Source organism: Podarcis muralis, chromosome 7 (assembly GCF_964188315.1).
Source record: "Podarcis muralis chromosome 7, rPodMur119.hap1.1, whole genome shotgun sequence".
In the NCBI taxonomy this organism is placed as follows: Eukaryota; Metazoa; Chordata; class Lepidosauria; order Squamata; family Lacertidae; genus Podarcis; species Podarcis muralis.
Window position 1 is genome coordinate 67,234,360 of NC_135661.1, and position 25,012 is coordinate 67,259,371.

At 45.3% G+C, this 25,012-nt stretch overlaps 1 protein-coding gene across 2 annotated transcripts in view; it reads left to right on the forward strand.

Moving 5' to 3' along the window:
- The window catches only part of WASF2 (WASP family member 2), a 44,387-nt gene extending 28,196 nt beyond the window's left edge, over positions 1-16,191 (forward strand). For both annotated transcript variants that reach the window (XM_077932000.1, XM_028738686.2), the window contains 6 exons: positions 184-337; positions 2,814-2,931; positions 4,237-4,367; positions 7,816-7,965; positions 9,196-9,701; positions 10,578-16,191. In XM_077932000.1, the coding sequence (XP_077788126.1) occupies positions 184-337; positions 2,814-2,931; positions 4,237-4,367; positions 7,816-7,965; positions 9,196-9,701; positions 10,578-10,735 (1,217 nt within the window). In that variant the 3' untranslated portion in view covers positions 10,736-16,191. The remainder of the gene's footprint in view (positions 1-183; positions 338-2,813; positions 2,932-4,236; positions 4,368-7,815; positions 7,966-9,195; positions 9,702-10,577) is intronic.
- The last annotated feature ends 8,821 nt before the right edge of the window (positions 16,192-25,012 follow it).

Here is a 25,012-nt window from a genome sequence, read left to right on the forward strand (position 1 = left end):
GTTTCTTTTCTTTTTTAAAAGCGTAATTTCAGGGGATACTGTCTTGAAAGCTTTATTGATGTGGCAGAAGGATCCCATGTTGTGACAGCAGAAAGTATTGAGAACTATAACTGGGCAAACATTGGCTTAGGTTGTGTTTGAAGTGGCTTTATTTTCCTTATTCTTTCATTTCTCTCCTCTTAGTGTCTCTGCAAGGTATTAACACCAGGAAAGCCTTCAAAAGCTCCACAACTCAGGACCAAAAGCTCTTTGACAGAGACTCTCTCCCTGTGCCTGTCCTTGAAACTTATGGCGTTTGTAATATGCCTCCACCTCTTAATATCCTCTCGTCCTACAGGTAATGCACCTTATGCTTCTAGCTAAGTGGGGAGGCTGCCCATTCAGTTGAGAAGGTAATGGACCTGCTCTTAAAGGGCTTTCTTCTGTAAAAACTGTGGCGTGGTCCAGCTAGCCCATAAGAAAGCCTGCTGACTCACCAAGGGGCCAGCGGACCTTCCTTACAAAGGCTAAAATGTCTTGGCCTTTTTAGTTGAGAGAAAAGTTGATGAGAGTGGTGGGCAAAGACTACACAATACAGATTTGCAACATTAATGGGAAAACATTTTCTGCTACAGTACTAGAACACTCAGTTGAAATTAGGAACTGGTTTTGAAAAAAAAAGAAGCACTACTTCACACAGCATGCAGTTGACTTCTGCATCACTCCCACAGTAACTGGTGATGCCTTCTAGTCTTCGAAAACTGTTAAAAAGCAGTAAACAAATCTGTGTAATATAGGGCCCATCTGTGGTGGTTGGTAGCCATGATACGTAAATGAAACTCCCATGTTCAGGGCCTGCCTAGCCTGAGTATGCTGGAGATGTGCTGTGCATATGAGGCTCTAGAGCCAGCTAGCCAGTCACTGCTCAACTAAGTTGAGTCTTTGCTGCAATTCAGCAAGATGGTTCTTAACATTGCCTGCTCTGCAGTGGAGGGATGTCTAATGCCATGAGCCTGCAGACTGGATTTCCTTTAGCCAAACGGCTCAAGGGCCATATTTCTCCACCCGGAGCAGTAGCATAATTTTATGCTCCTTCTGCACACCCTTGCCAGATCAAGCATTTGATGGAACAGCATGTGCAAGGTGGAGAGTCAGAACAGGAGGGTTGCATGGTACATCCCTACCTTGCAAGTGCCCCTTCCAGTGGGAAATAAACTGCCCCTGCCAACGGAGGCCTTTTGCTTTCAAATGGAGGATATGTCTGTCCATGAGGTCTACACTGGGCTTGGGCAAGTGCTTACCTAGCAGCTCCCTATATTATTTCCTGATGTGTTTCCCAATGTGTTATGGGGAGAGGCTGCTATTTAGTGGTAGTGCTCACACTTTCCATGCAGAAGGATCCAGGTTCAATCCCTGGCTTCACTAGGTAGGGCTGGACTCTGGCCTGAAACCACAGAGAACCACTGCCAGTCATTATGGAGCTAGATGGCAGGGGTCTTATGTGGCCTGGAGGCCTCCATTCAGTTCTCCCTGCTACTGAGGTTATTTGTAACTTCCCTTTTGGGAATTTTGAGAATTGATGTGCTTTGAAAAACGGTTCGGTGCTTTGTGGTATAGATTTGTAGTCATAGCAGTAAATAAGTTTCTGTGGTGGCAAGCCTAGCATATAACTTTGGTGTTTGTTCATACAAGCTCTTTTGTGTAATCTTGCTGTTCCTTTCTTACTCCCTTTGCGCAATTTGCAGTGCATACATTTGCACGTATTATTGCCTGAAGTGGGTGCAGACAGTTCTTCTGAAAAGTGTGATTGTCTGTTGGTCCTTTTGCATCTCCAGAGACCGATACGTCCTAGAGGAGAATGTGCCAGTGATACCAGACAGCTTTTCTTTGCTTGCCATCTAATTATGTCATGTCATCTTGTGAAGATAGTACACATGGTGCAATCGGAATGGGATCAGGGTTAAGAATACACATATTTACTCAGTCCCCATCAACAAATATCTTTTGAATAGGTAAAAAGTAATTACTGATAGCTGGAGGCAGCTGTCTTTGAGATGCGACTGCACTGCAGTGGAGGTGTGTGGCTGTGAGCTAGTGACTGAGAACCTGTTTCCTCTCCATGATCAGGGACTATGGGGTGTCCCATCCCCAGACTCTACAGTTTAAACAGGTGTCTTGCTTCTTTCAGGAGCAGCCAGATGGGCAGAGTATAAGTAATAAATTATTATTATTATTCCTTCTCAGCCTACTTATTAGAGCAGAGAATCTCTGCTCATCTTAGGGTGAGTGGGAAGAGTAGAGAAAGAAACTCACCTAATACTTAACACCAGTTTTAATATACTTCTTCCAGGTGTGGCCTCTTCCACGTCCCCCTCCTCTTCCTTGGTTGTCTTAGAAACTTAGAAGCTATCAGCCCAAGTTTGGAGGACTTGCAGCCTCTTATCAGCCCCACACTTACTGAGCTGCAGCCCATCGTGTCTGATTGGACTACTTGTGAGAAAGCAACCAGTTTAGACTCTTTCCCACATGGGAGTCGTAGTCCAACAACATCTGAGAGGGCAACAGGTTCTCTAACCCTGATGAATACTGTGAAAAATTGCCTTCTGCACCTGGAAGGCGCAGCAGATGCCCTGGCTAGTGCAGGATGGGATGGAAAGATTCAATCCTTTTCCACCTGCCCCAGACAGTTTTTAAAAAAGAGGTGGGGGTGTTTTCATTCTTGGACCACAGCGTTTGCATCTGAAATTTGGTGCATCTTAGTTGGGCTTTATGTAAACATTTGACTGTCTTGTGGTGAGTCAGTCTCTCTTTCTCTCTCCCCCACCCCCTCCTAGGGATGACGGCAAAGAAGCACTTAAATTCTATACAGATCCGTCATATTTCTTTGATCTTTGGAAGGAGAAAATGCTGCAGGACACGAAGGATATCATGAAAGAGAAGCGGAAGCATAGGGTAAGATGAAGGGTATCTTTTGCTCTTTGTGGGTTTTTTATCCCTTAAACAGGGAAAGGCAAGATATAAGATATTGCCACTGTCTGAATCCAGGCAGCCCTTTTTTGAAGTGGACATGAACACACAACAGGGTTGGTTCTTTTTATTTCAGTTTAAGTAGATAAAGTGGAATCAAATCTGCATCATTGGGTGTTTGTGCTGCGACAAGTCATGCCATTTATTTACCTATGGAGATAATATTTAGAGTCTCTTCACAAATTCCAGTGTGGTGTTAACATCTCTTCATTGAATATAGTGAGATTTGCATCAGAGTAAACACAAATACATACGATTGGACTACAAGCTTTTCACTCTGAAGAAAAATCTGGCTTTTGTACTTATTTGTTGTAACTCATCAAGGCTGTCTTTAACATTCTGGAAAATAATTAAGTGCATTAGGAACATTTTCCTCCCTTTCCTCTGCAGTGTGTGAATTGTGTTGGGATTGTGCCCAGATGAAGCTTTTCCAAAACTAACCCCTTTTCCCCTGATCTGAGGCCTGCAATCCCTGGCGGAGGTGGGGGGGGAGGAATAAAGGGGAAGGACTGAAGCCCCACTTATTTTCCCGAATTTCCATGGCAGAGTGGCAGGGCGGGGAGAGAAGGCAAATGGGCTCCAACACAATATGCTAAAAGGTGTTTTCTCTGAACCAAATTTTCACACTCCCTCTCCTTGATGTCTTCTGAGGCAAAGGGAGCCATGCTTCTCTTTTGCTTTGAAAGGGATTGTGGCTGTGCAGATTGTGGTTTTATGGCACGTGCATGAAGGTAAAGGTAAAGGGACCCCTGACCGTTAGGTCCAGTCGCGGACAACTCTGGGGTTGCGGCGCTCATCTCGCTTTACTGGCTGAGGGAGCCGGCGTACAACTTCCGGGTCATGTGGCCAGCATGACTAAGCCGCTTCTAGCGAACCAGAGCAGCACACGAAAACGCTGTTTACCTTCCTGCCGGAGCGGTATCTATTTATCTACTTGTACTTTGATGTGCTTTTGAACTGCTAGGTTGGCAGGAGCATGTGCATAGTTGCAGACAATTCAGTATAGAAGGAGTTTTTTGAAGGTAAGAAATGAACACTATTCGTCTCTTCCACCTGAGTGGCAGGTAGAGCCTTTTGGGAGCTGGGACACAAGGTTTGGCATATTAGTAGCTTCTCCTATGTCCTATGAAATCTAGGGTGAGGGGCAGCACTTGGTCGTCTTTGTGTCTTTTGTTCAACATCATTGCAGGTTATTGTGGTAACTCATAATCCTTTTTATATATTTTCTAGAAAGAAAAGAAGGATAATCCAAACAGAGGAAATGTGAACCCTCGGAAAATCAAAAGCCGGAAGGAAGAATGGGAGAAAATGAAAATGGGACAGGAGTTTGTTGAGTCGAGGGAAAAACTTGGACCAGGAGGGTAAGAGCTTATTCAGCAAATGGTCTGCTTGGTTGATCTGAATATGATCCACATAGCTCTGCTGTTCCTCTGGTTTAACATTTCAATGCTACTCTTATTGTGGCTTTTACATTCTACCAATAATCCATTTGGTGATGAGGTTTTATAACAAGTCCAGGAGTGAAACGTTTGTCATAAGTTTGCAACTTGCTGCATGTGTGTGGTGCTTAGGGGAGGTTACTTAAAATTGGCTGAGAGTCTTTAACGACGTGTTTTCAGAATTTGATTATCCTTGGGCTGGCTTCAGTGCAAGCACAGCAGAAGTGCAAAAAACAAAAATGCAAGGAGCTTGAGGTTTCCATTTCTTGAATAGCAGCCCTGTGTCACATGGCAGCCCACGTGGAAACTGGAGGGGCTCTCTGGCTGCTTGTGATCTGGCACAGAGGTGGTCTGTTGCTCAAAGCAAAGTCAGGATTCGTATTGAGCATGACCCACCCATAGGCATGCCTGAAGCAGCTTTTCAGATCCTAGCCCAAGTCAGCTTTCTGTATCTCTGGTGCAGAAGTTCAAGGGCTTGAAAGCTGATTTCCCCACTTGATTTTGATAGCTGTCTGCAGGAGTCCTGTCTCATTCTGCTTTCACAAAACCCTCTCCCACTCCCAAATACTGCATGTTTATTGATTTGCATAATTCTGAAATGGGATAAAACGAAGAGGAAAATGAGCAGCTTTGTAATAGATGTTAAGTACGTGATAGTGGGTGCATGTAACTGCATGCTATACAGCCTGATGGATCGTCTTAAAGTAATAGCTGCTGAACTTGCATACTGGTGCTTGGAGCCATTGCAAGTGGTAATAGGGACTGAGGTAGCTGCTCCTGGTATGACTTACTGGAATTAAAGTCAGAGCATGCTCTCCAAGCTGGCCATTCTTCATGAGGAACGCAGCCATTTATAAGTAGAGAATTCTCTCTGCAGAATCCAAATTAAGGGTACTTTCTTCACCCAAACGTGGCCACAAGCTGTGTGTTCCTGTTTGGCCCCAGCTCATGACTGTAGAGGTGGCACTTCGGACATGGCGTTCTGGCATTCAGAACAATTCCCAGCTGGTTAGCTTGGCAGCATTCTAGGCGGTAGCTTTCTACCCGGAGAGATAAGCACACAAGATGATTCTGGCTCTTTCTGATACTCTCTTAACAGAGAAGGGAGGGATCAGAAATGGAACCGTTTAGTAGCCTTTCTCCTTTTAGTTGAATCAGAGATTTAATGGAACTGTCCATTTCAAGGTTGAATGCCACAGCAGGTGGGGAGAAGATGGCAGGGACCAGGTTTAATGGCCACTTCCCCTATAAAAGAATGTGGCCTTCTGTTTTAGACCCATGTAGTATGAAGCTTCCACCCATTTTGCATTTTCCAAGCTTTCCTTTTAGGAAAAGAAACCCTCATTTTTCTTCCATACCTCTCTCTTGTTTGTGGATTTTGCTTTTAGTTCTTGCCTTAGCTTCCACAGAATTGCATAATCATAGTCTGAAGAACACCATTCCTGCCCTTTAAGTGAGTGGACTGGAAAGCTGTGTGCACTCAGGCTGTGGATACTTGTTTGTTCCTACTTGCTGTCCCTTTAAAAACATTAAAAACATAGCTTGTCTAAAGCTGCTCCTAAAATTGCAAGCATTTCTGTTGCAAAAGAGAAGCCTTTGGCTGTGCTGGAATGGAAGGATGATTGGCAAAGGTGTGCCCTTGCCTTGCCTCTTTTCCAGTGTGCCTTCTGCTGGGCCCTGATCTGAAGGTTATTAGAAGGGGCTGCCCACACTATCACACTTTTCAGAGTCCCTCAACATGTGCCTGCTAGCGCCTGTTTTCCACACTGATGTGGTCTAGCAGTGAATTGTAAATGTCAATTAGATAACTTTAAGGGGTTTTCTTAATTGTTCAGGCAAGCAAGTGAAGCTTCAGTAACTGTGTATTTATGTCCATCACCTACAGCTGGTACCTGTCGGCTTGGAGACATATAGCAAATTTGTAAAAACAAATGAAGCCTATATCTGAATCGGGTGCAGCACTACAGACATAATGCTGGCCACACAAATGAGTGTTTGTGATTTGCCTGAGTTGGTGTGATCATGAGCAGGCTCCCAGGACTGCACTTCCCACCTTTGGCAGGAGAAGGTTGTTTGTGTGAATTATTCACCTGTGCTTTATCTTAAAGCAGTTCCTATACTGGACACTTCACTATTTCTAACTGAATCCAATCTGTATATGGCTAGATCACTTTCAAATGTGCATGAAGGGACAGTTGGAGCTCCTAAAAATTGGTGGTCCTTTGGAGAGGACTTCCCAAATGTTCAGAACACACGTCGCAAATACATGTATGCACATATATTCCTTTCTAGCTCCTGCCTGAAAAAGTATGGCATATGCAGCCCCACCTCACTCTATAAAGGTCTGATGCAATGAGAGCAATCTGGGGAGCTGGAGAGTCCCCTCTATACCAGTGTTAGAAACTGAGATATGAAAGCTAGGAGCTAAATGGCACCTTTAAGATAGGTTATGGGTGCAACAACAGAATGTCTGTTGTTGTTGTTTAGTTGTGTCCGACTCTTCGTGACCCCATGGACCAGAGCACGCCAGGCACTCCTGTCTTCCACTGCCTCCCGCAGTTTGGTCAAACTCATGTTGGTAGCTTCAAGAACACTGTCCAGCCATCTCGTCCTCTGTCGTCCCCTTCTTCTTGTGCCCTCCATCTTTCCCAACATCAGGGTCTTTTCCAGGGAGTCTTCTCTTCTCATGAGGTGGCCAAATTATTGGAGGCTCAGCTTCAGGATCTGTCTACCCCCTTCCAAATAAAAGCTTTATTTCAGTATTATATGCAATATCTCATTCTAATGAGTCAAATTTATATAACGTGATTTCCTTTTTTAAAGCCATAATCTTTATTGAAATTTTCACAATACATAATGAAAACAAAATAGACGTATATATAATGTTGACTAAGCAAAAGAACCGAACAGTGGGAATGTGCGTAAACACAGCTCATAGAACATGCAGTTGTAACAGTAGGGGACACAACTTGTATTTTAATTTTGTTTAATTAATAAACTCCATTCTCTTGCTGCTTCCCGTGTGATCTCATAATGTTCCCTAGCTGCAGCTGCCCTGCCTTGCACACATTAGCAGGAGAGTCATTGGGATTGGAAGTCTTTTGACAGGGGCTGTTCTCTGACTCTTCATGGGCACACAGCACCACTCTGGTACTGAAAATGGTAGCCTCTTACTAGACTTTCAATCCAAATGATCTGGCAAGATGCTACAGTTTTCAGTACCAGAGTGGTTCTGATCTTGATGGCATTGTTTGTATTTCTTCCTGACTTGAATATTCTGGAAGTATTCTTTACTTGGGGTCCATTGAAGCCTTGGAAGGGAAGGGTTTTTCTCTGATGTAGTCCATCTTGTCCTTTTGCTGATTTTTAGATACCCGTCTAATATGGTCTATCAGAATGGTAGCATTGGTTCCAATGAGAGTGTTGATGCCAACTACTACCCCCCGCCTCCGCAGCCAGATTCACCATCGCCTCCTTTGTTCACAGAGGACAGTCTTCCACCACCACCAATGGAATTTAGGTAAGCACCACTGAAGGACCACAATCAGTGGAATGAAAGAAGCAAGCTGTTTTGCTTTTCCATAAAACAAGTGCTTCCAATAAGACCACAGTGAGCCTGTCATATAAACTCCATCCATGAAGCTTGTAGAGGTAGCTTGGGAGGAGAAGTTGTTTTTTAAGCAATCCACAAAACACCTCACAAACAAGGGTGTTGCCCCGTGGTTTCTTGCCAGATACTGCTTAGGGTTGTGTTGCGCAGCACATTTACCCTTCATGGAGAGATCAGATTTCCTCCATGTTAGGCTGCTATGTGCAACCCAAGTGTCTTGCCATGATTGCGCATGACTGTCAGCCACTGTGAATCCAATTGGTGAGGAACAGCTGTAGCTACTCTCCAGACTGGGGAAGCGTTTTACTAAGAGGGAGAGTATACTACTCCTTAGGGGAGGTATGTGGAGGAGGGGGGGAGTTTAGGTGAGAATTCACATACAGTGGTACCTCATCTAGTGTCCGCCTCGTCGAGCATCCGCGGCAAATCCAGAAGTACCGGAACGGGTTACTTCTGGGTTTGCAGCTCATGCATACGTAGAAGAGCAAACCTCTCTGTGCGCGTGCACAGACACGGCACTTTGTCCAGCGTCCTTTTCAGCCAGCGACCAGGACTCTGGAATGGATCCCGGTCGCAAAACGAGGTACTACTGTATTTCTTTTCATTACCACGAAATTGATGTCTCTCTCATCCTAACATCCTGACATTCCTATGCAATTTTGTGTTAATGTGCCATATTCCTAAATCAAGTTCCGATGGGTTTCCTTCCCTCTTCAGGGTTGCTTTAAGAGTGGGTCCTGTAGCTATCTTAGCTGGAAAATGCTATTGTGGAATGATGGGATTCCAAGGTACCAGCATTTGCTGGAGCTGGATTTAAAACAAACAAACAAACAAACAAACAAACAAACACACCCTGGCAACAGGAATTTTTAATCTTTTGAGCAAGCTGTGCTCAAATACTTTCACATGTGTTCATGTGTTGGAATACTTTCCAAAGTCAGCCGTTGGATGCTAAACAGAATATTGGAACATAACTCCCAAACTCCTGGATCTCTTAGCCAAGAGTGATCTAATAAATTAAGCAAGTTACTATCAGGAAAACCTGAGAAATAGTGCTTACCCTTTTCCAATTTATGATATTTGCAAAACTCATGGGACATTTTTTCCCCTGTCTCCTTCCCAAATCTCTACTTTCAACAGCTATCCAGCACAAAATCAGAGTGGTTCCGGAGGGCTGAGAAAACCCAGCCTAGTCAGCCCAAGCCACCCTCCACCAGCTCCACCTATTGGCTCGCCACAGGGTGCCAGGCCAGGATTTGCACCACCTCCTGCACCGCCACCACCGCCACCGATGATGGGTGTTCCTCCACCGCCTCCACTGTCAGGCTTTCCGACTGCAGGCATCCCACCGCCACCATCTCCACCCTCATTCCCACCTCACCCCGATTTTGCTGCCCCTCCTCCTCCACCACCTCCAGCAGCAGAATACGCTGCTGTGCCTCCACCCCTGGTTCCCCCGCCAACAGGAGGTGCACCGCCCCCTCCTCCGCCCCCGCCCCCTCCTGGTCCACCTCCATCGTCTTTTGGCGGCATGGATGGGCCAGAAACCCATCTTCCACAACCAGATTCGGGATCATCCAAGGCCAAGTCCTCATTGCCTGCTGTTAGTGAGGCTAGGAGCGACTTGCTTTCTGCTATCCGTCAAGGTAAGTCTCTTCTCATTTTGCATATCCTAAGTTTTAATGCCTGAAACGAGACCAATGGATTGGGAACTTGGAGTCCTCCAGGTGTTTTAGAGCGCCCATCAGCCTCAGCCAGCATGCCTAGTGGTCATGGATTATGAGAGTTGTGGTCCTGCAATGTCTGGACTAGACATTTCACGTGTGTGTATGTATTTTGGTGGGGCTTACTGGAGCTGCTAGATGCCTAGTCATTTAGCAAATGTGTACTGGGAATACTTGCAATAAATCTTCCTTTTTCACTCCAGTGAGGGCATCCTCTTTGAACCTTTGCAATTTAGCCTGTTTGTAACTGTCTATCACATGTCCTAAGCTGAGAAAGCAGTGAAAGAGCCACACTTTTTTACTCTTGTTTCCTTATTACTCATTTGAATTCTTCACTGCCAGTGATAGTTCCACCACCAAATTGGTTCAGACTATAGCTGTAGCGGAATATTAGGACCAATTGAAACTTTAAAAACTGCACGTCTAAATAACTGCTGGTTGTTGTCTTTTCAAAGGCTGCTTGTTGCTGCTTTATCCCAGTATGCTTTACTTCAACCTGAGATCCTTTGCTCTTAACATAATTAGTCGTCAATAAGCTTTCTGCGCCACAGTCTTCAGATGATCATGTATTACGCCCCTGCTAAGTCCTGCACCAGCAACATTTTTTTTAAAAAATCATCTCTCTTGAGATCTAGCTTGTTTGTTTTCAGTTGGCCCTAATAAAGGTATTTCATATTACTCCCATGTCTGCCCCGCCCCCAACACTGAGCAGCCCTTATGGGGCAGTCCCACAACATTACCAAAGACAACTGTTCCCTAGAAGAACCACCTCTAACCTTTCCTTTCCTCCCTTGATAGGATTCCAGCTCCGTAAAGTAGAAGAGGAGCGTGAACAAGAGAAGCGAGAAGTTGTGGGCAACGATGTGGCAACCATCCTCGCCCGCCGCATCGCAGTGGAATACAGCGATTCCGAGGATGATTCTTCAGAGTTTGATGAGGACGACTGGTCCGATTAAACACCAGCCCACCATTTGGGGGTGGGGGGAGTGGGTTTGAGAGAAAACTTACATAACTTCTGAGGTTGCCAAAACCATTTCCCCCTTATTTCTCTCTCTCGTCCAGTAACCAAAGATCATGTGCCCAACTTCCAAGTAACCACCAGCCTCTTTCCATTGTTGGGATTTGTGCCTCCTTCCAGCAAGAAGGAAACTGAAACTAACCCCAGATATCCGTATTCTCAGGGTCCTAATCAAAAAAATCTGCTCTCTTGGGGTTGGGAGATAATTTTGTAAAAACAAAACAAAAGAACATTGCCTGTCCTGTCGCAGTCAGTATGAGTTGGTTAAAATGATGGGCATCTTGAAGGGCAATAAAACTTCCAGGCGATGCTCTTCCGCTTTACAGTGTGCATTGGAAATACTCTGCAAGCAGCCGGTGATTTGCCTTATCCAGTCAAATCAGCAAATGGATTTGAATTTCTATTCCCAACCCATTCCATCAACAATCTCCAGAATGCTCAATTCAAAATGTAAAGCCCAATGTTCATGAGAGTTGCACTATATACAGAACAGTTACCCCCCCCCCCCCATTCCTGTTTTGACAGTCTGAGGTGTGGCCCAGAGGTCATAGATCCTTTTTGCCCAGTTCCATATTGCCAAGCTGGTTTCACTAATGATAGAATTAGTACCTGCTACATGGGCAATAACTTTCTGCCATGTTCCCCAAATAGAAAGCAATAAGCACTGGGCATGATTTTGTATTACATACAATGTAGCTGCATCATCTTGGTCTGTTGGGGGCCAAAAGTGGATCAGATTGGTTGCACATCCGTTTCAAAATTATGAGACTGTAACATCTTATATTAGAGGCTGAGCAGCAGCAATTTCAAGCCATTGGCCCAAGCGCTCTGTCTCTTCAGGCATCACATGGGGACTTTGAGGATTAAAAAGTTGGTCATCTCTATACGCCTAGTCTGCTTCACTAGCTTGCTTTAATCCTTCAGCAGTTAGTTCCAAGGTCTATAGCAGCAGCTTTAGATCCCCTTACCTCTTTTTAGACAGGTGCCTTTTTACATTAGCCTTTCTAGGTCAAGAGCTCTGGATACATTAGCTTCTCTGGGTCAGTTAGCTCCCTTGGCCAAGAGCTGGTGTGCAGAAGGTCCTTAAATTTATCTGGGGATCCTGGTTACTGGAATACTGTAATGACAGCCACTCCCATAATGAGGGTGCTTGTTCTGGATGCTAATTGGGAGCTCTCCTTTTTTTTAACCTGTTTGAAATTCTTTACCTTTCCACATGCCTCTCCTCCTTTTTCACACTGTGACATGCCTTGTAACAGCTTTCGTACACCAAAGGAAAGGTGTCATCTTGTTTCTTTCTGTCTCATGCTTCCAACCCTTTATTACATGTCCTTTTTTTTAAGGGTGTCTGATGCCAGAGCTTAGTGTTTTGTTTTAGCCAAGGGACCAAAGTATTAAAAGCAGGCACAAATTTGTTTCGGACTGAACTCAGAGTCCCAGCGAGGGAGCGGGGAGAATTTGTATCTAAACTACACTATGAGGTTCCTTCAGACATTCCCTAATGGAAGGCTGGTGCTTTTTGCTTTTGGTGCAGAGCTGCTTTAAGCACATGTTTCCATTGTCTTAGGAAAAAGGAGACAATAGGCTCTTCACTGGTGGATTAGCACTCAATGTTAGAACACAGGATATTTGTATCATAAAAAGGCAGGGGGGAGACAGGGTGCTGTTTTCACATAGACCATGCATCCTGGAAGGTGCTGTGTCTGCTGTGATTTGGAACACTGAGTTTCTTGTTCAGGCACCAAGATCAGCAGCTGGCTTATAATGTCTGTTGTATAATGTGCCTTGCAGTTCTTCCCAGTCTTTGCTCTCAAAATCTATGCAACAGAACCTGCAGCTTTGCACTAGCGTAACTATTTAGAGATGGCATTTGTGTGTGTGGTGTTCTGTCTAAGGCAGTGTTAGCCAAACTTGACCCTCCAGCTGTTTTGGGACTACAACTCCCATCAACTCCCTGACCACTGGTCCTGTTAGCTAGGGAACAAGTAATACTCTCTGCAAAGCCTAGTGTACACATTAAGGATCACTAAAAATGGACTGGTTATTCATGGACTTGCTACGCCCATTATTTTGTAATCAGGTCAGTGGTAGTTAGCGTGGCAGTCCACCCCACCCCATCCCACCCAGTGGATGGTTGCACACTGGCTAGCAGCTTGAACCTAAGTTTGTAATCGAGTGAACAGAAATAGGAGTAGTGGCCATCCTTAATTGTGCAGAATAAACATGTGAACTTCTCAGCATGTGCTTGGACTTCTAAAGGTTTTATAGTGGTGATGATAACTTTCTGCAGTCTTCAGATGTGGATATAACATATGCACAGAGCAATTCATTTTGAGAGTTGAGACATAAGTTACCTGTAACCAGTGCTATTTTTCTAGAAAAAGAGGTGCCGGAACTAACCATGAACACCTCCCTTGTTCTCTTATAATGCCAATAGTGCCCACCTGAGAGACGCCGGAACTGAGTTCCAGTGAGTTCCAACTGAAAAAAAAAGTCATGCCTGTAACTCAGGTTCTCCCTGCTAAATCTGTGTCTGCTGTTGCCCTTTGAAATGGGCAGCATGATGCATTGGAGAAGGACATGCAGCCAATGGGAGTTTAAGATGAACGGTTTAAAATAAGAGATTGTTTGCCCAGATTGTATCATTGAGGCTTGTGAACCTCTGCCTGCAGCCGTGTAATGGGGGCTGTCAAAATACTGAACATTTCCTGTCCCATTTTTGCAGTTTAGTTTTGCAGTAGAAACAGGTATCAAGCTTTCTAAAAGAAATCACGCTGTCTCCTCTTGAAACATCTGCTAGTGTGTGCTGGTAACCAAAATGGAAACAAGATGTGTGTCCGGGATGGTTTCCATCAGCCAGTTGGCTTTTTTTAAAGCTATTTTGACTGTAGAATCGCTTGTCTATCATGGGCATTGTGTGGTTTCTGTTGACTGGTTTTTAACCCCTCCTTGAGGGTTCTTAAATTTTACTCAGCAGTCTTCTAAAGTAGAGTGATAGGGAACAGCCATTGTTCAGTTAAGTGAAGGGGGGGAGCAAATTTCTTGAAAACCCTTATGCTTGAGCCTTTTTAGGCCCCAGGACCCTTAAGCACATCCGCTAGAACTGTGGTACCCCCCCATTGCATTCTGCAGAAAGCTTGCCAGTTACTCTGCCCCCTTCTCTTTTACTTCACAGCACATTTCCGAGTCAGTCCTTTTTCAAGTTCTTTTAGCCTTTGCTTTTAAAGTGCTCTTTCTCTTCTTCCTTGACTCCAATTTTCGACCACAGCCACCTGGGATGCAGAGTGTTCGGTCTTAAACCTCTTCTACAGCCAATGAATTTCCGCTTCTTTCCTTGCTTCTCCATCACCGCTGACCAAATCCAAGGAGAAAGACCCTTGACTGTCCCAGAGGCCACCAGCAGCCTTTCAGTTCTCTAAAATGTGCCTCCTTTTGAACTACAGGCTTGGGGAAAGGAGAGAGTGTCCTTTTTGACAAGCTGTTCATGCCTTCAGAGTCTCTCAAGCTGTTCTGTGTTTGATTTTCCTTTGTATGTACCTTTAAAAAAAATCTTTATAAAGTGTGGGGTGGGATAAGGGTCTGATTATATATTTTTTTTGTATTGCCGCTTTTAACACAATTCATTTTAAATGATTTTTAAAAAACTAACCAATTTCTTTTTGTTTCCTGTCTAGGATGATAGATGACTTTGATAAGTGCCTTATTTCGTATGACACAAATATATTTATAAGAGTAATTATTTCATGTGTATTGCTAGGGGCTCACCTAAACAAAAGATGGAATGCCGAAAGAAACCGCCTTTAATTCTCCCCCTTCCCCAGTTCCCCTGGTGGATTTTACAGTAGAGAAACATCATTAGATGCGCCTTGGTATCTGTGGGGGAAGCAGTTATGACTGGAGTTGCTTGATTCTTACTGGGGGCAAAATATTCCTGTCAGACCAAGGGTTGGTTCACATGCGTCTGAGTGGTAGGCACAATGGCTGCTGCCATGTTTTCCCAGATTGATCATCATGTATATTTTCACATGCTTACTGAATAATGAGGCATGTGGTCAGACAACCATTTTTGTTGCTGTACATGCAGAACTTACTAGATGCCCAGAAACTGGCTGTTGCCATAGATCCAGTGGTTGTGTGAACTTGCCCTTGGGTGGCGCTAAGAAAATATTGTCTGATCTTACCAGAAAATGCTATTATGAGCCCACCTTTGTTCAACACTGAGGCCAGTAACGGCTCGATGGTGAGGTGCCAAATTTTATTTTGGCCACCTTGGGTGAGGAGGGAAGTAACATTGCTTTCCTTCATTACCTTCAAACAGAATTTGGCCCTCCTTGTTCATCTGATTATTATTTCCGGCTACAGTTCTTAATCCAGACTTTTTAAATAATTGCTTTTATAAACTCTTCCAGTCTTCTCTCTCTCTCTCTCTCTCTTTTCTTGAGGGACTTTTTGTAATGTACATGTGATTTTAAAAAAATACTTTTTACCATGTAAACTTTAAAGAAATGATAAATTCTTTCTAGCCAATCAAAAGTTGTGTTCATATTACTTGGAAGTGGAGGGGGGGGATGATACGTTTGAGGTAGGAGAAGTGTAAGATGCTTTCTCCTTCATGCTCAGTCTGAGGATTGAAAAGGCTCTTAAACTGCTGTTGTGTCTATGCAAACTAAACTTAAAAAGGAGGTCACCTTCCTCAGCCTCCCTGTGCTCATAATGCCCCAAATAAATAGCTAACCTTGTCATTTGTTTCCAGGAAATTCTGTCTGTCAAAGCAAAAATGGTCTTGCCAGATCAGATCAAGACTGTCTCATCCAGCAGTTCATCTCCCAACAGTGGCCAGCCAGATACCTTGAAGTTCACGGGTAATAGCTGTGCCCTGTTTGCAATAAGAATGCACTGCCTTCAGTCACGAAAACTCTGTTTTTGGCTTTGTCATAGCTAATGCACATTGATAAGTCTATTTTCTGCACATTTGTCTAATCCTCAACAAAAAAACAACCAACCCACATCAACCATATGTGTAGCAGAAATTCCACTTAGCCTGGTCGGTGTCTGTAAGATTGAGGGTGTTCCAAAGCTTATTTTAGGTGGAGATACATGAAACTTCAGCTCATATTCACGTTGTTTACGCAACTCTGTTGAATCTTGGATTGGCACCTAGAAACAGACTTCAGTTATGCACGTTACCCTTAACACACGCATCTCCCTAAAATATTTTTAAGAAGTCTGGAGTGAATCGTGAAAGAGCCCTGGACTCTGCAAGGCAAACAGAGAATTCTGCATTTACAGAAGAATTTCCGTAGTGGTTTCCCAAGTCCAAAATACAACTTTTCATGTTCCTTCCTTGCCCTTGTCGCTGTTCCTAATAAATCCTCGCTTGCTTTTCTCTCTCTACCTGCTGCCCCAAAGTTTCAAATTCATTAGTTCAAGAAAAAATAGTGGTACAGAAGGATGCTATAGATTTGTTTTTGTACTGTTGGTGGGTTTTGCCAGTCAGTTTGGTGTCCTTGGCCTTCTGTAGTAAGTATTTTGTCATGATTAGGCACTGGCCTCACTTAATATTATTGTATCTTCCCCTCCCCTCCCCTCCCCTCCCCACCCCACAAAATAGTGTATTAAAAACAGTGACACAAAAATGGCAAAACTATTAAATCTATATAGCCATTGGCCATTTCAAATACCTAGAAGTTTAGAGAATGTCTGCAAAGATAATAAGAGGTGGATGGAGACCAGGGTTTCAGTAGTGGGAAAAACACTCACTTAAAAGGAGTATAATTAGCTAGGCAAGATCTCCTTTCTTATTCTCAACTGCTGGAGGGAGTCATCCCAGCAGCTTCTGATTTTCTCAGCCTGCACCAACTAAAGACCACATAGCTCAAACATCTTTCTGTAATCTGAAGCAGGCATTGCTCAGCATGCCAAATTTCCTGTTGGATTGTGCATTTGTGTGGAAAAGCACAGGGGGAAAATAATCATACTAAACAGCAAGCTCGTTCCCAGAAGACATCTGTTTGTAGAAGAAATACCAAAAATCCTTAGGAGAAGAAACCCCCGAGACAGGAAAAACCACCCAAACAGTTCATGTGGACTGAGTGTGCTGAGTAGCCATGGAATGCAGACCAGGAGAATGGAAAACAGAATGGGGAAGGGAGCGAGAAGAAGGGAAGACCAGCAAAAGACCAGGTCTGGAATCTTGAACAAGAGCACCCCACCATTTGTATCAAATATTTTTAAGAATATTCAGTGTCCATGCTCATAGAAAGAAATTGGCCATTCATTTCAGGTTGATGTAACGCCATCTTCTATTTCCTTTTGCTGGAATTCTTCATCGGTATGCTGCTAGGACCACCAGGGGAAGTGCCCCAGGCTGTATAGAGTATGTGGTTGCACATGGCTTCCCCTAAAGAATGCTGGGAATCGTAGTTAAGTGTGGTGGAAGCTGCAGCTCTGCAAAGAATAAAGCCCAGCTCCCAAGGTTCTTTGGGGGTGCCATGGCCTTTGTGCAGAGCCCAACCACCCATGAGGCACGGTGAAGTATCTGCCTTAGGCAGCGAAAGTGCAAGAGGCAGCTCCCTGCCACTTCCACCCCTGGCAGAATGCCCCCTCTCACCAGGAACATTCCAGCACACAGTGTTGCCACTTGTGTTCTCCGCCCCTGAATCAAGGCCTTATGGAACGCTCTCCCTCTTGCCGAGGGAGGGGTTCCAGCGGGCCACTTTGCCTCTCATCTTCCCCGCCCCTGGGGTGGCATGGATGAGCATTAAAGCATCGCAGAACGCTCCCCCTCTCGCCAAGTGTATCTGCCTATGTGTATCTGTGGTCATTAGTTAACAACTTAGGTTTAGTTAGGGCTGGCAGAATCAGCAATAATTACAAGACTCACAGTGGTTTCAAGATCTAGAGAGAGTTTGGGCAGGCATCCACTTGAATATTTCTGCCTCCATGCTTGTTTTCCTCACTGGAAGTGGATTGGGCACTGCAATGTTGTTGTTTTCTGTCAACACAAATTTGGGGAGAGAAATAAGAGGGAGGTTGATCGCTAAATGTGCAAGCTGCTTCTGATGTTATCAGCTTGCAGGGAGATGCCCTATTGTGCTCACATTTCAAACCCTAAGACTTTGGGTAGGAGTCATGAAATATCTCAGTCCCTGGCCTGCCCCTTGATTCCAAAATGCACGCAGTTGAGTCATTCCAAGCTTTTTAAAATAGTTTTTAAGCTTCTCCTTGGCTTGCTGCTTAATTAAGGGGCTTAAGACATTTTGAGAACATTTGGGGAAAGAAGCAAGCTATCATGGTTTGAAAATGAGTTGAGGAAAGAGTCTCAGTACAAGAAGCCAGGATGGTGTAGTGCAGAGGGCCAGACCCAGTAGGGAGGTCAGTGCTCCCAAGGGCCACTTTTGGGCCCCTGCCAATCATGACAGGTGATTGTAACATGAGACATGCCCCATGTGAGATTTCTTATGTGAACCTGGACCTACAAGTCATACAAGATAAAACAAACAAGCCGCTGGGCTAAATTCAAGGTTTTAAAGTCCTTTAAAAGATTGGGATCAGAATACCTGAAGGATCGTCTCACTGAATTGATCCCTGCTTCCTGCAGATGCCATATTATCAAGAAATCTGTTCTGCACAATGTAGGAATTGGACTTCTAGTGTGGTGGCACCAGCCCTTTGGAATTCCCTTCCCTCTGTCTCTATTGTCTTTTTGGCACCTACTGAAGACCTGCTTCTAACAAGCTCGTTTGCAGCCTGCATCTGTATTGGAATTTGGTTTTAGTTGTTTTGTCTCCTGTACGTTTGCTGCCCTGAGCTCCTTTGGGAGGAAGGGCAGGAGATAATAAGAATAAAGAGAGTAAATAATTTATAACCACCACCATCCCAAAAGAGAGAACAAAACCATGCTGAAAATGGGCAAAGGTTTGGCTTTAGAAGTTGTGGGAAGAGTAAGGTGGGGAGGATTGTGCAATGCTGAACCACCCTTGCTTCTGCCACTTAACTCCTTTCTTCTGGAGATCCTGAGGAGGAAGCCTCACATTTTTGTTCAGAGCTTGAGATCAGGCAACTGTTTGCTGAGGTGATGGTATCTGGTGGTGATGTCGCAAAGTGAGCACTTTGCAGCAGAAAATGCAGGGGTTCACTCATTTGGAGGACACACCCCCCAAAATGCAGCAGTACTGCTAATATTTCACATTTAAGGTAAAGAGTAAAGGTTGCAGCGCTCATCTCGCTTTATTGACTGAGGGAGCTGGTGTACAGCTTCCGGGTCATGTGGCCAGCCGCTTCTGGCGAACCAGAGCAGTGCACGGAAACGCTGTTTACCTTCCAGCCGGAGCGGTACCTATTTATCTACTTGTACTTTGATGTGCTTTCGAACTGCTAGGTTGGCAGGAGCAGGGACCAAGCAACAGGAGCTCACGACCTTCTGATCGGCAAGCCCTAGGCTCTGGTTTAACCGACAGTGCCACCTGCGCTTTAGTCATGTCCAAATAGGTGTCCAAACAAGATAGTCAGAAGTTATAGCTTCCCATGTGGAAAAGGGGAGTAAGATGTTAAGACCACTGAGTGGGTATTTTCTCTTCCAGCTTGCAATTCTGAAACCATATGGGTTCACAAGATCCACTTCTGTTGGTTAGCAAGTCACAGTATAGATGGGTTTTTAAAGTTAATGTATATTTCAGTTAGTGTTGATTGATTACTGCTGTTAATAGGAGCTGATTAGGATGGGTTGGTCTCCCCCCCCCCCCATCCCTTTTCCATTTCCCCTTTTTTATTTGCAAAAAGAAGAATAAATGCTTTCCACATTCTGAAAGAAAAGTAATACAAATTGCCGTGAAAAGAGGGTGGCAGTGCAAGACCATTAAACCCAGAGTCTTAACATTCCTATCTCCCATTTCTGTGTACCTAACTCCTCTCTAATTAAGGAGGAAGATTGTAATCAGGAAATACTTCGTGGGGAGCAGTCAGGGACTGGGGTGCTTAGCTAAATCCTGCCCTCTGCGTATGCTTGGGGCTAGAAAGTAAGCTCATCTCAGCAGTGAGCTGCATTGGTTGACTTGGAGATGGTGGTGGTGACGGCTGCTCCTGCCAGGGGCAAATCCCAGCAAGCAGAAATATCACAGCTGCGGCTTCTCCCTCCGGAGTTTGCTGCTTTCCAAGCAGAGCTGCTAGCTGGCGTGTGAAATCATTAACCACGGAAACCTCGCTTTGCAGCCTCCCTTCTCTGAAAAATTAGAAAAGGGTAGCTCTTGTCAGTTGGCAGGGCAGGAAAAAGTTTTAAAGCCAGATCAGATTCTCCTCTTAACCTGGATTGATGGGTGACTGGTTGGTGGTTTCCACTGTCCAAATCAAGCTTCAGTTTATTATTGTCTGTCTGTTTAACTGATGGACAAAATCAGTGACATGGTTGAAAAACACTTCTGTTTATGGGCAAAAACTCTATATGGGTGTCTGATGATCCTAAGATTACTAGATATGATTAGTTGCCATTTTAAATCCCACAAACTGGACATCATAAAGCCATCCATCTTACATGCTGTCTGCGTGTTAACGTCAACACTGCTCTGCTTTTCTGTCCTCTCTGCACCAATTGGCTAATGGTCGCCCATTGACTCATAACTTTTCTTTAATGCACAAAAACAGGCATGGTGGATGTTGTGGACTTTCAGATGGTGTTGGGTTGCAACTCCCATCAGCTTCAGACAGTATGACAATAATTAGGATGATGGAAGCTGTAATCAAGCAGTAACAAGGTTAGGTTCTCCATCCCTGTGCTAGAGCAGGGATGAGGCACCTTTTTCAGCCCAAAGGCTGCATTCCCTATGGCAACCTTTGGAGGGCCGCACCTTTGTACAGTAGGCTGGTTTCTACATCCCTGTACCTCTGTCCGCCATCAAGAAGCATCATCAGAGTTCAATGACACATTCCAGCCAGGCAAAAACACAGGGGCGGGGGGGGGGGGGGGAGCAGGATCAGTAAGGGGGGTGGCTAAGTGAGAGTTCCAAAGAGAGAAGGGCTGCTGGGCTTGCGGTTCTCCCCGCACTAAAGGAAAAATCCTTGTGCTTTGCCAGCCTGTCAGGAGGAGGTTGGAAGCCTGTCTTTCCCAGCCTTGTCAATTGTTTTTTATTCCATTGAACTTACTGGAGATATTTTGTCCTCCCACCCTTTTTTGGCCCATGTGAGCCCACAAAGCAGCTACCCAAAGGATTCAAGCAAACACATCACTAAAGCAAATCCAATCAATATGGGCTGAGCCACAACGGTTCAGGGTGTAGAGATCGCAAGAGGCAGGGCTTGTGGAAAAGGAATCTCAGAACAGCATTCCAAGATAAGCATCTTGTTTCCAACCAACTGAAGGCTGGTTTGAATTAAAGTACCGTAAGTTGTGGCGCAGGTGGCAGGGTAGTTGCTCAGGTATCGCCAAGTCAGAGGAGATTCGTTGCACTGAAAAGGGACAAAAGAGGGCACTGGTTGGCATAAAATTGGCATGTGTTCTTGAATATGTGAACATAGGAAGCGGTGGTTCCTGCATTGCAGGGAGGGGGTTGGAACAGATGGGCCTTTGGGTCCCAGTTCTATGATTCTGTGCGGCACACAGAAATACAATACATAGCATAGTGGTAAAGACTGGTCTCTGCACTTGCCCAGTCTGCTGTACAACTGCTACTAACAGTTGATGGGCAACTTCAAGGCCTCATCTCTCTCCCTTCTTAGGGTTTTCTGATCTGTGAACCAGCCTTGAACTGAACAATCTTTCAATCCAGGTATTTCTGTGGAAGGAGGTTGGTACAGTATAATATGACCACCTTACTAAGTCACAAAGGACGAGTGGCTACTGTTTCTCCAATACCCAAGGAGTCTTCCTATTGCAGTGAAGGACAGAAGATACGCGGAAGATCTTTTGGTCATAAATATGGCTTTTTGCCATGGAACAGACACTTCTTCTTTTTTTTGGTTCGTTCTGGGGCTTATGGAGGGTACTTAGGATACACACAGCACAACTGTAGGCGTATCAGACTTATGAAGTTTAATGAGGCTTATTGCCAGATATGTCTCTAGGACTGCAATTAAAAAGCTACCCTTTGGTATCTGCCAACATAGTTTGGTGTTGCATCACTTTTTAACAAACAGACACTATAAATAGCTGATGAGGAGACCAATTAGGACCAATGCTGGCTGGTGTCCATTGGGAGTGGTGGGGTGGAAGGCAGGAAGACCCAACAGTAGGTGGCACTAGAGGCAATGGCAGGCAGAGCTGCTGTTTGGTTGTAAGAAGATGGGCAGATAGGGGCAGGCTGAAGTTGGTGGGGCAGTGCCCCACTTGCCCTTATTGACCGGCCTCCACTGATTAGGGGCATGTACAAAAGGGTCAGAGCCCCAAATAAAAAGACTCTTGCCCCATGCCACCTCAAATCTGCTATCTGGCAATGGGCAGAAGCTGCTCTGAGCATTTCTGAGCCCTGCCACTGAATGAACTAAAAGGTTTAAATTGATTTAACCAGCTGATTAAACCAACAAATGCTTTTAGCCCTATTAAAAATTGATCGGCTCCCTAATGAGGGAATGCTCAAGGTGATTTACACAATTATTTAAAAACAATGAAACATTGCAATAGCCATTTAATACCAAAGCAGCCGCACGGAGAGCAGTTTAAAGAGTCTTTCCAAAGTGGCAGTTTTCAAAGCCTGCCCAAACTGTATGCCCCCCCCCCGCCACACACTTAAAGAGAGGGGGGGTGGCAGTTGTGAGGAGCAGAAGCAAGAGCTGCAGGGGCCTCTGGTCAGATTGGCAGCAGACTCCGTCTGCGCCACGGCAGGGGGCAAACAGAGTGATCAACATGTGAGCCTCTCTGGGCCAAGGATAGGAAAGGTTTTTTTCAGCCAGAGAACCTTCTGGGTAGCCTGAGGGCCACATGCCAGTGGTGGGTGAAGCCAGAATGCAAATTCTACCTTCCTAAAGTAGGCCGATATTGACACACTCTCTATCCTCCATCCAGACAAGCAAGAGGGGGTGTGGCTGGGGGGGGGCAGACTGAGGTGCCTAGAGGGCTGCATTTGGCCTCCAGGCCTGAGGTTCTCCCTCCCCTGGGGACCCCTGACCGTTTGGCCGAGGGAGCCTGCATACAGCTTCCAGGTCGTGTGGCCAGCATGACTAAGCCACTTCTGGCGAACCAGAGCAGCGCATGGAAATGCCGTTTACCTTCCCACCACAGCAGTACCTATTTATCTACTTGCACTTGACATGCTTTCGAACTGCTAGGTGGGCAGGAGCTGGGACCGAAACAACGGGAGCTCACCCGTTGCGGGGATTCGAACCGCCAACCTTCTGGTCGGCAAGCCCTAGGCTCTGTGGTTTAGACCACAGCGCCACCTGCGGTTCTCCCTCCCCTGGGGTAGGCCTCAGTTATTCTAATCTACAACGAGCACAAAAAGCTTATTTCATGAAGCTGGAAGTTTCAAAGGCACTTTCTGCTGGCTACTGCTCTGACTTCCTTGTGGCACCTGCTTACCTGGTCCAGGTACCCCGAAGGAGAGGATAATTGCCTGCCAGCATTAACTTGTTCCCAAGCTCAATTGGTTAGAGCCTGGTGCTGATAATGCCAAGGTTTCAGGCTCGATCCCCGTAGGGGCAGCTGCATATTCCTGCATTGCGGGGGGTTGGCCTAGATGACCCTCAGGGTACCTTCCAGCTCTAAAATGCTACGATTCTTCTCTGCTAGCTGTGATTTCTCAGGATGGAGCTCCTCACAGCTCCAACTGCCACAGGCTCTTGGAGTCGAGGAGAGTGTATGCATTTGTGTGTCCAGATGTTGCTTTTACAGGCGTCTAGCCTCCCAAGACCTGTTTAATTTTCTCCTTCCAAGGTGGCATTAGCAGCAACTGCGAGACAATGCTGCCGCCTTAACTCGGACAAGCGGGGACCGTCTATCCTCTCCAGCGCTGACATCATGCTCCTCCTTTCACCCCCTCCATCTTAATTCCCCCTCTGAGACGGAGGTGAGATGAGGTGCTGCCAGCGCCAATCAGCGTTAGCAGTGCAGGTCTGCCGCTGTCATCTCGGTAGTGTTGGCTGGGTGCACTATTCAGCCATCCGCCGAGGACAAAGCAGTGGATGTTGCAAACCGTTAGGAGTGCGGGGTGGTTTTTCTGCGCAGGCTTCTAGATGTCCTGTTTATTGAGCGTTGCTCCGGATTAGTTTGCAGGAAGATCAGACATGACAGGCTAATTAATGAGCGTTTATTCTGACTTGTTTGTGGAGTGGTTAGATGACGTTTGTGTCAAAAGCAGGGGCTGTCCCCCACTCTCCTTATCACAATAATTCTAGTACCGTGGGCAGTGAGTTTGTTGCCCAACCAGCTCTGGCCACATACCCCTCATGCATTGAAAGCACATGATTTCCCGCCCAAGAATCCTGGGAACTGCAGTTTGCCTCTTTCAGAGCTACAATTCCCAGCACCCTTAACCAACCACAGTTCTCAGGATTATTTGCTGGAAACACATCTTTGCATGCATGTTATGTACGTAATCTATAAACGCTGTTATGGGAATTGTAAGGTCTAAGATATAAAATAAATGTTCATAAATGTACCAGACAAACACATACATAAATATATAAACTACATGTCTGAAACAGTACAGGAAAACATTCCTGAAACCATTTTGACTCTCCCAAATTGACCTCAAATGTTTCTCTGCAAGGAGGAAGGAAATGGGAAAACCTTCCCATTGTCTCTTTGCTCACAAATCCTGTCTTAAGGGCGTATCTCTGTATGAATAGGATGAGCCTGTGACCTGGATTCAGGAACTGAGTATTTACCATCACAAAAGAATGGCCAGGATGCCCAGGTAAAAGCAATCAGTGACCATTATCAGGTATCCTGACATACAGGTTTTTTGCTGTAGACCGCCCCTTCAGTGATGTATGTATGATGTATTGGGGGGTGGCCTTGAGCTACAGAGTGGCAATTTCAAAAGTCTAAGACCTTGCACACCAATGTTCTAGGTTCCTCTCCTCCCTCCCTTCATGGGAGGGGGAGTGGGGGACCCTGTTGCAACAGTTTAATAAAGATCAGGCTTACTGGCTGCTTTGCTTCTCAATATTCTCTGGTTGGCCTCTGTTATTTTCTCCTACTGATAGAGAACCTCTATACGGGCTCTTGGGTACCCCATAAGGGAAAAGGAGCAGTTTTTCTTATAACAATGCACAACCCGAATTTGTG